The sequence below is a fragment of the Notolabrus celidotus genome, chromosome 2 (assembly GCF_009762535.1).
Source record: "Notolabrus celidotus isolate fNotCel1 chromosome 2, fNotCel1.pri, whole genome shotgun sequence".
Classification (NCBI taxonomy): Eukaryota; Metazoa; Chordata; class Actinopteri; order Labriformes; family Labridae; genus Notolabrus; species Notolabrus celidotus.
Genome location: NC_048273.1, coordinates 13,523,584 through 13,540,694, shown reverse-complemented (window position 1 = coordinate 13,540,694; position 17,111 = coordinate 13,523,584). Strand labels below are relative to the sequence as shown.

Below are 17,111 nucleotides of genomic sequence, written 5' to 3'. Positions count from 1 at the left end.
GATTTGAAGATCTAGTGGATGATTTTTATTTTTCATGGATAAGTGCTAGCGCTAGTTAGCATAGCCACATAGCTACATGTTCGTAGGTGTGCACCAAGATACACGTCGACATACTGACAAATAAAACAACAAGAAACACAAAATCTGTGACCAATCGCGCCTCTCCGTCAGGATCAGATTCTGGATCAAATTCAGAGGATTGAAGTAACGCGGGTCTGTGAGCACCCGTGTATATTCAGCCAACATGTAAACATTAGATCAACTTGCTGGACAGCCGAGGCCACATCCACTTCCTGAGGGGGCGTGGTCAGAGAGCTCATTCTCATTTAAAGGCACAGACACAGAAAACAGCCTGTTCTGAGCAGGGCTGAAAAAAAGGGGTTTACAGGCATGCCAAAATCTGATTTCAAAGTGTTTTTTGAGCAATAAACTTTAAAGACTTGTTTTGGGGAACTCTTAGACCAATATATTTGATGAAAAAGAGCATAATATGTCACCTTTAAAAAACAACCATGACTCTGTAGTGGAAGTCACTGCATGGGCCCAATATCATGTCCAAAAATCATTTTAAGTGAACACAGTTTGTCATTGCATCCACAAACCATATATATAAACATGATCCAGAAATGCCAGTTACTTCTCTGGCTCCAAGCCCATTCAAGATGGACCAGAGAGCAGTGTTTAACTGTCCTATGGTCTGTTGAATCTAAATTTCACATTCCTTTTGGAAATAATGGACGCTCATGGGCAGTCAGCAGTAAGTGGCTATAGAAAGTATGGTTAGTTAGGGCAATGATAAACATTGTAACAGTTTTCAACAAAGAATTGGTTGACAACATAGAAATTGTTTTTGTTAATAAAATAATCATACATCATGTTTGAATAATTTAAATGCTCAATTCCATGAGTAAAAGACTGATTAAGAAGGGTACTTTTTTTCTCTTGATATGGTTTCGTATAACACATGAATAATATCATGACTGACAGAGTGCAGGGAATTTACCATCACACGCCTTTATTGCATTAAAAGTTTATACTTCTTGCAATATCACTAATCATTACTGTGTTTGTGTTTCTCCAACACCCACATCAGTTATTTAAACATGAAGCAGTAGAATCATATCGTAGTCAAATACAGTTTATTTGTTCTCCTTTTTACAAGTATTGCAGTGGGATATAACTGACAGTGATATCTTTATTGTGAGGAGCTTGCATCTTTTGTACAGCCACACACATAAACAATATACGTAGTACATGTTTGTGGAGACTACAGTGTATGCTAGGCACTAGGTATGCACAGTACATGTTATGAGAGGGGAAGGGACAACTGTAGACTGGTTTAATCAAAGAAAATCAGGTCCCTGATGCAGAAATGCTAGCACTGCACTGTAAGCCTGCATTTGTCTGTAGAGCTAAGTAATGGATGAGTTTTGGTATCGATGTTGGCTTTGTATTTGTATTTAATGCAGTTAGACACACTAACAGGTTTGGGACTGGGATAGAGCGCAAGAAAGAAAAGCCAAGAAGTAAAGGAAAAAATAAATGCTGAACGACTGCAGTTACTTTACATGTTACTGTAAACCACAAAATGCAAGTGCATTATATATTTACCATTGTTAGTGTTGTTACTGTTGGTCAATAAGGAAGAAATGATCAGAACTAATAAGCATAAATACAAGTGTGACAAAGTTAGAGACACAAAATTGCGCCATTGCTCCAGCAATTAAAAAACTCCCTTGAATGTAAACATTTGAAACACTCTCAACCATCCTGCTATACCATCAGTAATCAAACCAAAGACACATTCTTGAAAAAAAAAATGGTAGAACATTTTGAACAAGCTGCTTGAAGAAAGGAAAGAAAAGAGTCCTTAAAGTAAACCTTAGAGGAAAAAAAAAATTTTTTTTAAAGCATACTGCTCAGAGAAAACATATGCCTATATTGATGTTGCAGCTGCTGCATGTGTCTGGCGCAGATGCCTTCACAAAGCCTGGAGGGTGTACTGAAAAAGCTGAACAGCTGAGTTGTTGTAACATTTACATAACACTTAATATGTTTGTAAAGTTGCAAAAAAACAGGGTAAAAGGCATTTACAGAATCCTGGGCAACATGCTAATTAGATGGCAGAGGTAAAATCATGGATGGGAAAAAAAAAGCATTGGTTAAAGACGCAGGGTTTGAAATATTTCCAGGACTTAATAGATAAACCATTAAAAATACACAAAAGGAGGAACCATGCAGACCTCACAGCAACTGGCACAGGTTTAAATACAAACTGTGGGTGGTACTGTGAGCTACTGTTGGAAAATAATCTCTTGTTATGCAAAATGTTTGTTCTGCTTTAATTACTGTTTATGCTCAAGAAATATTAGTTCATAACAGATGATAATATGCATTTTGTCACAGATCAAAACATATTCGTTGTCAAACATTTCCTTTTTTTAGTGTGTTGTCAGTAACTGTAAACTAAGCCAAATAAATAAGGTCAAGTTTACACAATAACAACTATGTCCATACAAAGATATAACAGCCATGTCAGTCAAGTTATTGTCATTTGTAAGTGTGGTTTGAAACTGGAAACCCCTTTAAAAACATCCAAAAACATACTTTTAACAACTATTAGTTTTCAAAATCACTCAAAAAGGTGAATCATTTTATATATTGAAGAAAACAACAGACCATCTGCATAGAGTGACAACTCTCTATTTGAAATAGTTATTGCTTTATGTGCTGAACATCGACAAGACGTCTGATTGAGTTGAGTGGAGTTTCCTCCGATTTGTACAGATTTTTTTTACTCCATTATATCCATATCCTAACACATTAAACTTTTGCATACAGGAAATTTTAAGGCCTTTTTTCTTTAGTTTTAATGAAGAATGTGGGGTTGATTAGGACCAAATTATTTTGTGGAGTTCAGTAAAGCAATATTCTCATAACAAACATCTATATTTATCATTTTGGGCATTCAAATAGGTTCCACAGGGCATAATTTGATGCCAAAACAAAACACAGTAGATCTCAAAAATTCTGCTTAAAAATACTTTGCAAGAACCTTCAACTTTAACTCATTGGGAACTCTCAAGGTGGATAGCAAAGCAGGAACTACAACAAAACAAAATGAAATGCAGGATGATCATAGAGAATGAACTCATCATTGGCACTGTATAATAAAATCCAATTGAAGGAGAATAATAACGGTCCTAAACAGGCCAGAGGGATTCCAATTTCCACTCTCATTATCCAGTAATGGTTCAGGCTTTAGTGAGATGAGGCAGAAAGAATGTCAGGTCTGGGAGAAAAGGTCCCTTTTTAATGCTTTGGACACAAATCGTTGGCATTCTTATAGAAGAATTAATGACAGAGGCCCACTGCAATACAAATCCTGCAGAGTCTCTTCACTGTCCTTGGCTTCTGATTAAACTGTAAAACTTGCAGTGAAGTTGAGCTTTGCAGGAGTCTCATTATCTACTGACTGGCACAGTGACACATGGCCATTACAACTGCTGCTGCAAGAAATGTAGATTACGGTTGGGAAAAAATTGATTCATAATTTCAATGTGAGGGTTTGAATGGATTTACATTTTGAGTCGTATAAAGTTGCATTGCAGTCTATTACTGCAGTCCTACAATTAACATACAAAATGGGGGAATGAACTGCTCTCGCCGCTATACTCCATAAACCAATTGCTTCAAAATAAAATATGCTGTTAATAAGAAGTGGCTTTAAGTCAGTGTTATTTCTCTCAGATGTTGTAAATGTTGAAGCTACATTAATCTGTGGGTATGTTAGTTTGATATTTATTTGTCTTTTGTTCTGAGGATTTGAGGAAGTTTTTGCTGGAAAAAAAAGTTCTGGAAAAAGAACAAATAAAGATTAAAAAGCTTTGTAGAGATGCAAAGTTGAGTGATATTTTTCTGCACAACTTTATTTACATTATTTGTTCCACTGTTGATCTAAATATATAGATAATGCATATTTAAAAAAACAAATTGCAGATGTCTCCTCTATCGATCAATGTCTCGGCTAGAAACAGACAATATGTCCCTCAGACTTAATTACAAAATGGAACAATTTCATTGCTTTATATCTTATCCCAGGGAATAAATTATCTATCTTAAGGGTGGTTTAAAGGCAGGGGAGACTTAAAATACAATATGAAAATATCACATTGTCTTTAAGTGAACTAATTCATACTTTATATCTAAAGTCTGAGGGTAATATGGCTCGGAATTTAGAGAGAAATAATGTCAAACACCTGTGTTTTTTTATTTATTTTATTTTCAATCAAAACTCTATAATGTTGGAGAAAAAAAACGGACTTTGAAGGTTTATGCATTATTTAAACCTGATATTTATTTGAAAACCTGCAAGGATAACACATCAAATGTTGATTTCATGGAAAATATATTCTCACTTTAATTTCTATACCAGCAACAAATCTCAGACAACAAAACACTACAAAAATTGTGTAACGCTTAGACAAAACACCTGGAGGAACATCTCCCAACTAATAAGGTAAAACTTGCAACAGGTTAGTAACGTGTCCGGGTATCAAAAGGGCATTCCAGAGAGGCTGCAACACTCTGTGATTGACTACATGAGCAAATAATTATAATAACTAATAACTATTTCAGAATAATGCTCCCCAGTTTAAAATTGGGAAGAATCTAGAAGTCTGTTCATCTACAGTATGTCATGTAATTAAGAGATTAAGAGGAATTGGAGAAATCTGTATAAAGGGGACAAGGCTGAAAATCACTATTGAAGGGCCACAATATTAGGGTCCTCAGGCGGTACTGCGATAGAAACAGACATGACTCTGCAGTGGATATCACTGCATGAACTCATGTCTAAAAACCATTTTGTATGAACATAGTTTGTCGCTACAGGAGGAAAACTTTTTAGAAACATGATCCAGAAAGGTGTAGTGGTCAACTGTCTTGTGGTCTGACGAGTCAAAATTTGACATTCTTTTTGGAAATCATGGATAATGAATCCTCCACTCTTAAAGAGGAGAGAGACCACTCAGCATGTTATCAGCACACAGTTCAAAGCAAGCAGCCGTGATTGTATGGGGATGTACAAGTGCTTATGGCATGAGTAGATCATCTGGGAAGGCACCATTAATGTTGAGCAGTACAGGTATTGGAGCAATATATGCTGCCATCCAAACAATGCCTTTTTTCCAGGGAAGACTTCTGCATATTTCATCAAGACATTGAAGACAACGCAAAACTATATTCTGCATGTATTACAACAGCATGGCTCTGTAGTAGAAAAGTCCTGATGCTTGACTGGCCTGTCTGCAGTTTGGACTTGTCAACCATTGAAAACATTTAGCGCACCATGAAAATGAAAAATACAACAAAGGAGACCCTGAACTGTTGAACAGCTGAAATCTTATGTCAGGCAAGACTTCAGCAATCAAGAAACTGGTCTCCTCAGTTCCCAAATATTTACAGAGTGTTGTTAAAAGAAGAGGTGATTTAACAGAAGATAAGCATACCTCTGTCCAAAACTCTTTCGAACCATGTTGCTGGCAACAAACTTAAAATGAGCATATATTTTGCACAAGCAATACAATTATTAATTTGTATTATGTTGTCTTAGCACTAATATGGTTTAAATGACTTGTAAACCATCAAAATGTGTTTCATTAAGATTTTACTCAGCATCCCAACTTTTTTTTTAGAATTGGGGTAGTAAAATTATCCCTTAGCTAATAATACTCATAAAACATAATGCTTACACATCTGGTCAGTAGTATGATAGAGGTTAAGGGCTATACTCTGAAAGATGAAAGGTTTATTGAGTTTTTGAGAATAGAGTCATAATATTACAATAATTCACTCCTAATTTTATGGATACATAGTCATAATCTCGAGACAAGTTGGAATGTTATGACAAAGAAGTCTAATCCAGGCTATTGTTAATCCATGTATAAAAAATACATTGGAGGATATCAGAAAAACAGCCAGCTGCCTGCACTAAAGTGTAGAGGGTTCACATGTTGCCTCATCAGACTGCCCTTATTCAAGACTCAGTTTCTTGCAAACCCTCTTCAAATCCTGAAAATGACACATTGGCTGAGAGTTTAATCATTAATGAAAACCTACACTAGAGTGTAACTTCACAGTATTCTCTGCCCTGGCTGCTTTTCTGATCTTTCCCTTCAAATTAACATGCAAGCTTACCATAGACTATAATTATGAATTCGTATAACTACTCTTTTCTCAAAATTATGACTTTATTCTAAAAGAAGAATGGCCCTCACACTTCTACATACGAAATAGATACTTAGTATACGAAAGAAAAATACCATTTCAATGTTAAAAGAGCTTTTCATGAAACCAAAATGATCATGCGTTTATGAGAAAGTTAACTTCTGTAGTCAGTTTGACAAAATTCTGTACTTACAAAATGTGGGCGATATAGTTGGTAAACTCCTTGATTGTGACATTTGATATCCAAAGCAGGTCCCTGATTTTTTTTATTTCCATCTGAACCCAGGTTTTCATGAAATGATGGGTTAGTGAAGCATAAATACCAAGTTATTGACTATTTGGTGAAATAAAGTAAAAAGAGTCAGGGAAGGGAAGATGCTACTTTACCACTACTGATTTGTGCAACTACTTAATCGGTAAGTAGAAATATCTCAATGCTGCAGATCCAAAAGTCACCTTACAGACTTTATAATCTAGGAACAGTCTCTTTAGATTCTCCCTACTGCCAGTCACTCAACATTCATACATTCGGATAGTCAAACAGGAGTGGGAACAGAGAAGAGGAACTGTAAGAGAAAGAATAAAAATCCCCACTCCTGCAGTCAAACCCCTGATTGAGTCACTCCTTCGGAAGAGTCTCATTAAGATCACAAATTTGAGGAAAGCCTGGATCTAACTTTGACATGTTCTGTCTCAGGAAGACTCGTTATTGAGTCTTTCTTGGGTAGTCCTGAGTCTCCAAGACCTGTTCCCAAACCCCCTACCGCCAGTCCAGCACCAGCCCCCTGCATGGACCCAGGTAGGGATGCTACAGGGAAGGACATCTGGTGGGGCAGAATAACCCTATGAGGAATTCCACTCCGGACACCTGTGGGACCAGATGGGGTCTGACTGGGTCCAATAGAAGTGGAAGAGACTCGTGTAGAGTGAGAGGGACTAGGAGCACCTGGCTGTGCTCCCTCATGAGGCAGTGAGGGCTGAGAGGCAGACAGTGCCCTGGCATCTTGGCTCAGACTGTCCATATGCAAGGAATGGGTGCTCTTATGCGTGCTTGGCCGGTGTGCAGGGCTGGGTATGTGCTGCTGGGCTAGAGAAAGCTGGGAGCCTGAGGTTGGACCGGCCATGGCACCGGCTCCATACTGAAGTGATCGCCCTCCAGCTGCCAGTGGGCTCTGGACAGGAGGGCTGGCCATGATGGGAGCAAAGGTAACAGGAGCAAAGAGTTGAGACTGCAGTGGAGAGGCTGAGACAGGGCTGGGTACATTTTCCATTACCTGGAATCTCCGAACCATCCTGGGGGACTGCAGATTCCCTGCTCCTACTGAATTCCCTTGCATGGGGGGACAAAAGTTCATGGCTACAGCCTGCTGCAAAGTGGCAATTGCAGAATTTGGTGGCTGGGGAGAGGAACTTGGAGAAGAAAAGATGCCACCATGTAAAGAAGGCGTCAAGGACATGGCCCGCTGGCGTGGTACCTCAACTTGTTGAACCATCTCCCGATCGTATTTAACAATCTCCTGGATCATCTCATTCTCACGGTTGTTGAAAACGCCTGAGTTCAGATCATGTTGAACTTTGTGCATCAGGATGGAGTTCTTCTTGCCTGTAATGAAATGCAGATGGAAATTAGCATTGGCTAATATAACAGCTAGTCATTGTTAAACAAAGACAGCTTTGGTTCAATCAGTAATATATTGTCCCCTAGGCACTGGTTTGCCTTCTCTAACTCTCAGTTGTTGTTGTTGTTGTTGTTGTTTTGACCATTGCATTTAACTTTATACTTCATCTATTCCTGGCCACAGTGGATACAGTAGGCTAAAAATGGAACTATCTGTCATTATCTCCCAGCAAAAACTCCCTCACTGAGGCACACACAAACACACACTTAGGTGGAGAGAGAAAAGGGTATCTTATCTTTCTCAATGATTTTCTGTTAAAAGGAATCAGACATTATTTTTGCCAACGAGTGCTTTTTGCAGCGTTACCTCAGTGCTCATGATTACTAATGGAGCATTTTTGTTGCCAGTGCATCTTTTAATCTGTGCTTCTACTTTTACAGGATGCACTATCCCTATGTGATGAATTAAAGCATGTGTGAGTTAAAAGGAAAATGGCTAATGTTTGTATGTTTTTGGCCCTGGGAAAAAATATAGTTTGATATTGAGATGAGTGGCCATCTTTTACCCTACATAATTATACAGCACTAGAGAATACTTACTGTAGTGTCTCTTGAGTTAGATGGTGCATGCCTTACAGCAAGTTCTTAGCTCCTCTTTTAAACAAGAACTGACAACAAATAACTCAAAGAATACATGATAAGAGGAAGAACCACCAATTCTGAGTGGATAGGGATAGGAAATCATCCCTGGATGAAGGTCAAGATGTGTAACTTCGTCTTATCTCTGTAGGAAGGGGAACTCTTAGACATTGAAGTGCACTGCATCCAGCATCGGCAGTTTGTACCGCAGCACATCATGTGTCCAGTGGCACCACTGGCTGAAGTATTTGGGTAACTGATATGAGGCCAAGTAGAGATATCACCATCTCATCAGTTGTATGTAGGCAATGTCAGGTTCAACTGGCATTACCATCTGACTGGAGCAATGTGTAACCATGCAAACATGAGGATATTAACTTGCAAGAAGGACCAAAGTCTGGTGCTGCTGGCTACACGCAGATGTTGTGATAGTAACACAGCTCATCATGACAATTGTGCTCAATCTTGACTGGTCGGGAGAAATTTCTTATCCTTAGATTTGTCAACTGGGTGCTGTTGTGGATCTGCTATATAAAAAGGGCTCGTGACGTCTGCTCAAGCAGTTTTGTACCTGTTAGCTTTGCCTATAGTGATAACTCTGGCATTGAAAAAAAAAGACATGCTATGCTTCAGTAACCAGTGTCAGAACGACTTCCTGTACTTGTGCAGTTGAAAAGATAAGCAAGTCCTTTCTATGTTGGAATCTCCACACTATTAAAAATGTACAGAAAGGAGGATACATCTAACTAGGACAAGATTAAAGCCTTGTATGCAGTCTAATGCAACAGGGAATGTACAAACTTGGACCGACATCAAAATATAGCAAATCTATGATGGAAGCAATGACCTCTCTAGAAAAATAAAATAGATCAAGACTCAACTGTATATGCCATCCTGACATCCCTTTGTGAGAAGTTTCCCCAATAGTCCAAGCCTTAATTCAGGGGACTTAAATAACTATTGAAGGACATGCCAACATATGTGACCTTTATAACTCTCATGTCACTTTAAGATGTTTAAAACCAATAGTTGGTTTTGACTTCTCAGCTGTACGTTTAAATCTCAAGAGGCAGACGTGAAAAAAAGTGTTTTAGAAGAGCACCCTGATGATCAAACAGCAACTTCAAGTGTCCTTCTGACCTTCTGATAGATAAAACAAGGGATGTTTGGAATGCACTTAAATGTACAAAAAAGGAAAGTGTTTAAGCAACAGAGATGTGTTGAAGCAGAGCTTTTTGCTGGACTCAATGCGTCAGCTCCATCACCTAGGCTTTTTCCTAGGTGATGGAGCTGACATCTTTAAATATCTAAGTCAGTTAGCCATTAATGATGATGATTATGATGTTAAAGGTCATTCAGGCCTTTGCTCACTGGAAGAAGGTCAAGACCTAGTAGAAGATTTGAGCTGCCTGCTGGTCTACTTAGCTGCATCCAGATGATCTACCATGTGCTTCACCTTGGAGATGAATAATAATTTACAGTAGATTGGCATAAAGGGAAGTTTGTGTGTGTGACTGTGGGCAGCCTAAGAGGTAAATATTGCTCTTTTGTACTAAAATAATAGTCAGCCTGGTTCTGTGATGAATCACATTTTCTTGACAGTTGGAAAGAAAAATAAGCTCTTGGTCAGCAAGACAGCCTGTGTGATACTCATGTCACAAAGAGATCAAAAAGGCAGATAATTAACGTGTTCCACTCTTACACAGTCAGCCACCTGGCCTACAAGAAAAAGGTCCAGACTGTGGTGACTCCTGTGCCCATGGCATCTTGTATAGTAGACATATGTGAACCAAAATCACACTAAAAGCTTGGCAGACAAGAGTTCATACTTGTCAGAGTTTGGAGGGAGGAGTCAAAGGAATCCACCTGGAAAAGCCTTTTTAGTAATATTGAAAAGAGGCCACCACTTTCTGAAATCACTGTAATTACATTTGCTCTTTAGGAGGCCAGAAACTTGTAAAGTGGGGTGTACGCCTCCGACTGGTAGAACCAATACACTGTCCTTTTGGGGGGGGGCTTATGGACTGAAAAAAGATGCAAAAAGTGACACACAAGGAAGACTTGCTGATGGAACTTCCTTGTAAGTTGAATGAAAAGCAAACAGGGTGTACACCACCTGATGGGGAGATGAATGCATAAGTTGTCTCACTCATGTAGAGCTTTATTTAGGCGGCTAAAAGTGGAGCAGTTTGTCTTCTAAAGGGACACTATAGTTGGTTAGATCCCCAGCTCCAGCAAGTCACATATCAAAGTGTCCTTGCATCAGACTTCAAACCCCTAAGAGGGCAAAGTCACGGGTATGTGTGAGTGTGTGTGAATGAGTGGAAACAGTACAAAAATATTCTTCTCAAGTAAAAGTAAAGTTATTTTGGTGAAATTTTAAAAACATGGAAGTAAAACTATCAGTCTGTGAATCTACTCCAGAAAAAAAAAGAACTTAATTTAAAATGTACTTAAAGTACTGAGTACTTAGTTTAACTGGGGGTGTGGAGTAAAGGCACATCTTTCTAAGCTATTTGCTGAAGTATTACTAACAGGAGACCGTAAATGTGTGAAAGGATTTTGTTGACAACACATATCCAGGTTGAAGTTCACGGATATTTTTGATGCATTATTTTCGGTATTGAACTTTATAGATGAGCCCCCTTCAATGAGTCAGAGCCTGCTGTGGTAAGTGGTCAATTGACTTGTACTTATATAGTGATTTTCTAGTCTTTCTTACCACTCAAAATGCTTTTACACTGCTAGTCACATTCACACACTGGTGGTAGAGACTTCTATATGGGACCATCATTATTAGCTTATCTCATTAATACACATTCAAACACAACTGACCAACAATGGGAGCAATTTGGGGTTCAGTGTCTTGCCCAAGGACACTTCGACATGTGACTGCAGGAGCTGGGATAGAACCCTCAACCTTCCGATTGAGAGACGACTAACTCTACAATTGAGCCACAGCTGCTGTGAAAAGCATTCACTGTGAAATGGCCAACTTGCAGGATGGCTTATACTGCTGAAACGTTGTGGCTTGTTCTCGACCTTACTATGGTACACCATAGTAATGTTTCGCAGATGAGTTATTTATCACTAAAGGTGAACCTGTGACTGTATTTCCAACTTCACAAGGGTATCTCTCATGGTGATTTCAGGACAGGTATGCGTCATCTTCTCCTCTGCTACATCTGAGTTCACCTGTCATGTGGTGGCTATCAGCCAATCAGCTGGCAGTTACGCAGTTGATGAACAGTTAATATCCTTTTTGTTTTTCACTTTTTTACTGTCTGTAATCTATATTACAGATGAAATATAAAACTACTAAAGTAAAAAAGAAAATACTTCAGTAAAAGTAAAATAACTGACTTTGAAAACTGCTAAAAAAAGCATAGAAAAGCTGCTCAGTAACAGTAACATGAGTAAATATAATGAGCTCATTTCCACCCCTCATCTCAGTCTGTGATGGGCAGTGTGAAAGAGTGAAAGTTGACATGTAATGAAGGAGCTTTGAATAGTTCATAGACTAGAAAGTAAATAATTGCAGTCCGTGTTCAATGTACCATTCATTGGGGGCTGGAAACAGTTGCTGTTTGCTGGAGTCACATATTTGTTGCATTGTTGCTTTTACAACAATGCCGTCTCATTATCAAGCAACAGCCCCGACCCCCCTCCAAACTAACTGCTATTCAGCTTCTTCTCTGATCTTATGTGACGTTGTTTTTACAGTTCAATGCATTAAGGGTATGATGACATCGGACAGGTGTTAACCCTTTTGATATAGCTTACAGGGATTTAACAGGATTGTATTACGGAAGATATTCGGTTGTAAATGTAATTTCGAATCAGACTGAACTAATCCTGAAAAAACACTAGGATGTACTGTACACATAAACATGCTAGAGCAAGCTTTGAGTGTTATTTTAAAGAGACTATTATTGATGTGGATTTAAAAATTAGTATCTTACAAAGACACGTTTTTACGCTTAAAAGGAACAAAACTTGTGTCCTTCTTTGCTAGACTGTATTTACATTCACATTTCTAACATGGGTTTTGTTCTGCTTTTTTGCTTCGAGCCAGATCTTTTTTGTCTGACAAGCTTTATTGACAAATTCAAACAAAGAAACATCTTATTATTGATTCATACTCATCAAAAGCATACAGCATCCAGTGGGAGATTTTGGTAGGATGTTTGGTCTGAAGCAAACATGTCACTCTAAATATGTGAGCTTACTGACTGACTGAAGGCTGCTCATGTGTGGAATCTGGCTGCCATGGCAACAGCTGGCAGGTGGTGGATGTGGGGCTTTGGTAAACATGTGAAGTGTGGTCATGTGACTGGAGATGTGACATCAGTATGGCGGCTGACCTTGGGGGGCATGTTGAGGAGGGGAAAGTTGTTTGCATTGTGAAGAACAAAAACAAGTGTCCATTTGCTCGCTAACAAGGAGCTCCCAGTGCTTTACAAATACAAAACATTATCTGTGTATGTTTGTGTGAGTGTCTCTGAGGTCAAACAGAGGATGTTCAGTGGCTCTGCTGAGCACTGAGGAATCAGTGATTTGATCTTGAGGAAGTGAGAGCAATCTTACCCGGAAGTTTCTGTCATGATCTTCACAAGTGTCTCATATTTCAAATAACAATTTTGCAAAGTGACAGGTATCCATGGGATGTATTCAAGTGGCATGATAGATGTTACGTCAAAGAAATTACTCTGTAATGATTCACAGCCATGAACACACATTTTCAGCCACAAGTCTTTTCCCCCCACACATTGTCACTGTTAGGATTGTTCATACATTAAATCACAGCTGACAGAGACGCCATGCAAATGAATGAATACATTTTCTTTACGCTTCATCTCATCCTATGAATGTCTAATATAATCATAAAGACACCATACATCTGGCTTTTGCCAGTGAAGTGTGAAGCTACTGCTAATATTCTTTGACTTTTCTCAAGGACACATTTAATAAATAAAGTCTTGGTGGAAATATTATTTGACTGAATAGAGACTTGGTGACGTGTCATTCTGTCAAAGTGAACACAAATCACCATGGTTTAATGGTTTAGATGTATGTATTCATTCAATTTGACAAAGTTGACTCTTTTTTAAAAACACCCTAAGGCTATCAGATGGCCATGCTGATGATCTCTTATTTCATATGTATGTGATTATGAATGTGGCAATTTTCAAATAAATGATCCTTCCTGGGATAATCTCTACAATAACTTGTATGTAAAGCTTTCTGGTTGTGTATATTGTACATTTTTAGCCAAAGCAGTATTGACCAATCACATATGAGCAGGGTCTGGTGGTTGCAGGAAAAACAATATATGAGGAGAGGAGGAACACAATCCTGTTCAGTGTCATCCTGGCTCCTGTAGGCTGTAATCTGACAAATACAGTCTCTGCAACATATGTCTGCATTTAACTGCAGCTAACAAATCTAAAATTTAAACTTGAGCAATAAATCTGCTTGATGCTGTGTGCAGGAAGCTAAACAGCATTTTGGTTTCACAGTGTCCTGGAGAGCATAAGGGAGAAAACTTCTGATCACCACTCAAAATACAGGTTTCTTACATCTCCTCTTGAGAGCACACCTGACAAAACTTGCATTTTAACTTATCTCTTTTTACAAATCTGCATCATCCTTATTTTGACAAAATTAAGACCTGCTAATTGCAGGTAAATCACATGGAATTGGATCTCTTTTGAGGGTTGTTACCACTGTTGTAGCCAAAGTGAGGCATCAGTGTAACTTATTTTACTGTGAAACTGAGACTCTTCAGAAAGAGAGGAATGACTGCTACTCCTGAGGATTTAATGATACAAAAAATATGTAGGTTATCTAACTGATATATAACGAGGGATGAATTTCTCTTTGCTTGATCCGACCACACAGTTGCTTCTCAAGTTCCTAATTGGACTTTAAAACAACACAGCACACAGAAAAGGAAGTCTTGGCTGGAAGTCAATCACTGTTAACTGCTGGCTTCACCGAAATGCCGAGAACATTCAGCGTCACTCCCAGAGGCATACATTGCCATCAGACATAGCTACTTGATTCTGAGATTGAACAAATTCCACTGAAAGCAACTGATGGATTGTTTTGTTAATCCAGGTGGCATCTTACCTATCCTGTCCAATCTGTCAATAGCGACCGTCTCAAAGGCCCTCCTCATCATGGGATATTCCTCCAGCACCTCGTTGAAGTTATCCACAGAGAGCGAGTACAGGCGACAGTAAGTGTCCGCTTGAACACTGGCCGTCCGTCTGCCACGGGTCAGCAGACAGATCTCTGGTGGGGTGAAAGACAGAACAGACAAGAGACGGGTACATCACAAAACAGCTTACTGAAAGGTACCAGGGTGTCAGACACACAGAGAGAAAGAAAAACAGATACTCAAAAAAAGTTAGATTTATTGAGCACTGTCAAATTTAAGTCAACCCCCCCCCCCCCCCAAGCATCACTTATGAAACTATAAAAAGAAAAAAAGTCAAATGACATTTTTCCAGATATCAGATACTTCATTTCAGTGGTCCTAATATTTCAACGTTTATTTTCCTACAGTTTGCCACTGTCTGTGCCTTATTCACTGGACATTTAGCAGAAGTCTGAACAGTATGGTTTCAGCATGTGGTGATTGTGTGTAGCCAGTGTAACCCACTGACGGTGAAACACAGTATTTCCTTGAGCACTAGCACAGCACTGACAGGTGTGCGATGGAGGCACACTCTATATTTGGAGATGTGCTGTTATGCTTCATTTCATTCACATGTTCCCCTTCCTCCCCCCCTAGTGTCTTCTCTCTAGTTTTAGTCCTCAATGGGCTGGGGTAGACTGTTGTCTTGACAACCATATGACCTCCTTTTTCCCCACCTGAAAGGTCGGATTCCACTGACTCCATCTGGATGAGGGAGAAAAGTAACAAAATGTGGAAGGCTTTATTAAGAACAGGTAAGGGAAGACTGGGCTGGAATGGACTAACGCTGTAGTGGCTTGCTGCACAAGTCAAGGAAACAAGGAAGGGTTATAGAAAAATATAGACACACAAACATACTATTGTCATTAAAAGTATAGAACATTTGTCTCATGTAACAATTAATGAGTTTTGAATAGTTTGATGATAATACTGCTTTTTTGCCAATAGTTTGATGGGAATAAACATAAATCTCATGGGTAAATATGAAGCTAAAGTTCATTAGCTTAGCTTAAATTAAAGATATAAGGAAGGGAAAGACTAGCCTAGCTCCATCTAAATGTTTGAATAACCTACATCCTTCTTGTGTTGTTTTTTCTTTTATTCTAGTATGAACTCAGGAAGGGATACTGTATGGTGAGTGGGTTGTTATCCGAAACATAATCATTTTAGGAAAGGATTATTAAATACTCAGGATATCCTCCATGTTGATAACTGGTGCTATTGGAAACTTGTGTTTTTCCACACTGGTGTTTTAGAGGTGAAACTATATAAATGTGTCAGACTTCTTTCTTGATTTGATTTGATATGGCATGGCTGGTTGTCCCTGGCATCACTCTTGCTATCAAGATTCAATAACTGTGGTTATGGGGATTTGACTAATCAGAATCAAGTACTTAACACAGCCGGGTGATTAGCATGAAACCTGGGTAGTCTCATCTAATTTACCCCTATGTAACTTGAGTTGAACATAAGTTATCTCCTACACAGACTCATTTATAGAATGGCTTTCAGTTCAAGAAAATTTGACAGCAAATTCTTCTTAGCTAATTATTCTAGGCACAAACATCATGGCAGAGCAGATTACCTTTAAAATGTAGCCTAAAAAAACATACGTATACAGGGTAGCATTTGACCTCTACAGCTCCTCATTAGTTTTTATATGGACAGTGCCAGGTTAGATCTTCCTCACTTTTTGGCTTCCAAACTAATGTTATCTAACTGGTGCTTTGCTCTGGCTAGCTGTGCAGACATGAGAGTCTGCTTTTTTTTTTTGGTCTCATCTATATTTGGCAATAAAGCAAAGAGGAATAGTTTTCAAGATGTTTTACAGTTTGTTCAAGGGACTAAGTAGAAAGATTAGCCTTGAAGATTGTGATCCAGGACACGGCTGCCAGGCATATACAATGTGTCTTCCCTCACATATAGAAACACATACTATCTTTATAGAACAGGTTTGTACTGTACACACATAGAAATCAATGGATGGATTGAAACAATACAAGTTTTTAGTCTGGGTATTTAAATGTGACTTTGAAGTAACCATACTTTCTCCATATTTTATGAAGATTCATGATTAAAAGCATGTTCAGGTACTGAACTGCTTGTTGTACTCAATTTGATATTCTAAGGTTTGCTTGTGTAAAGTAATCAAAAGCTATAAAGTGTATCGTATAAATATCTTTAGATTGAACATTAACAGCTGATTATTACATCATCTTCTGTATGATAAATAACTGATTTTTTTTATTTTAAAGTGTTGTCAAATAGTTCAAATGTCAGTGGTAAGACATACTGAGTCAGAGATTTGCTTTCTAGAAAAAAACTCCTGTCATGTTCAGGTTTAAGCGTTAGCTGCTCCCCTTTTTTAGAATAGTGGAAAACTCAGACACCACAAAAAAAAAACGAGTGTCTTTTTCACAAGTT

At 38.5% G+C, this 17,111-nt stretch overlaps 1 protein-coding gene across 1 annotated transcript in view; it reads right to left on the bottom strand.

The window, feature by feature from the left end:
• Positions 1–1,122: 1,122 nt before the first annotated feature.
• Positions 1,123–17,111, bottom strand: part of hcn2b (hyperpolarization activated cyclic nucleotide-gated potassium channel 2b) — a 57,326-nt gene continuing 41,337 nt past the window's right edge. The window contains exons 7-8 of the mRNA XM_034677842.1: positions 14,618–14,782; positions 1,123–7,831 (exon numbers count right to left, since the gene is read on the bottom strand). Of these exons, the coding sequence (XP_034533733.1) occupies positions 6,876–7,831; positions 14,618–14,782 (1,121 nt within the window). The 3' untranslated portion in view covers positions 1,123–6,875. The remainder of the gene's footprint in view (positions 7,832–14,617; positions 14,783–17,111) is intronic.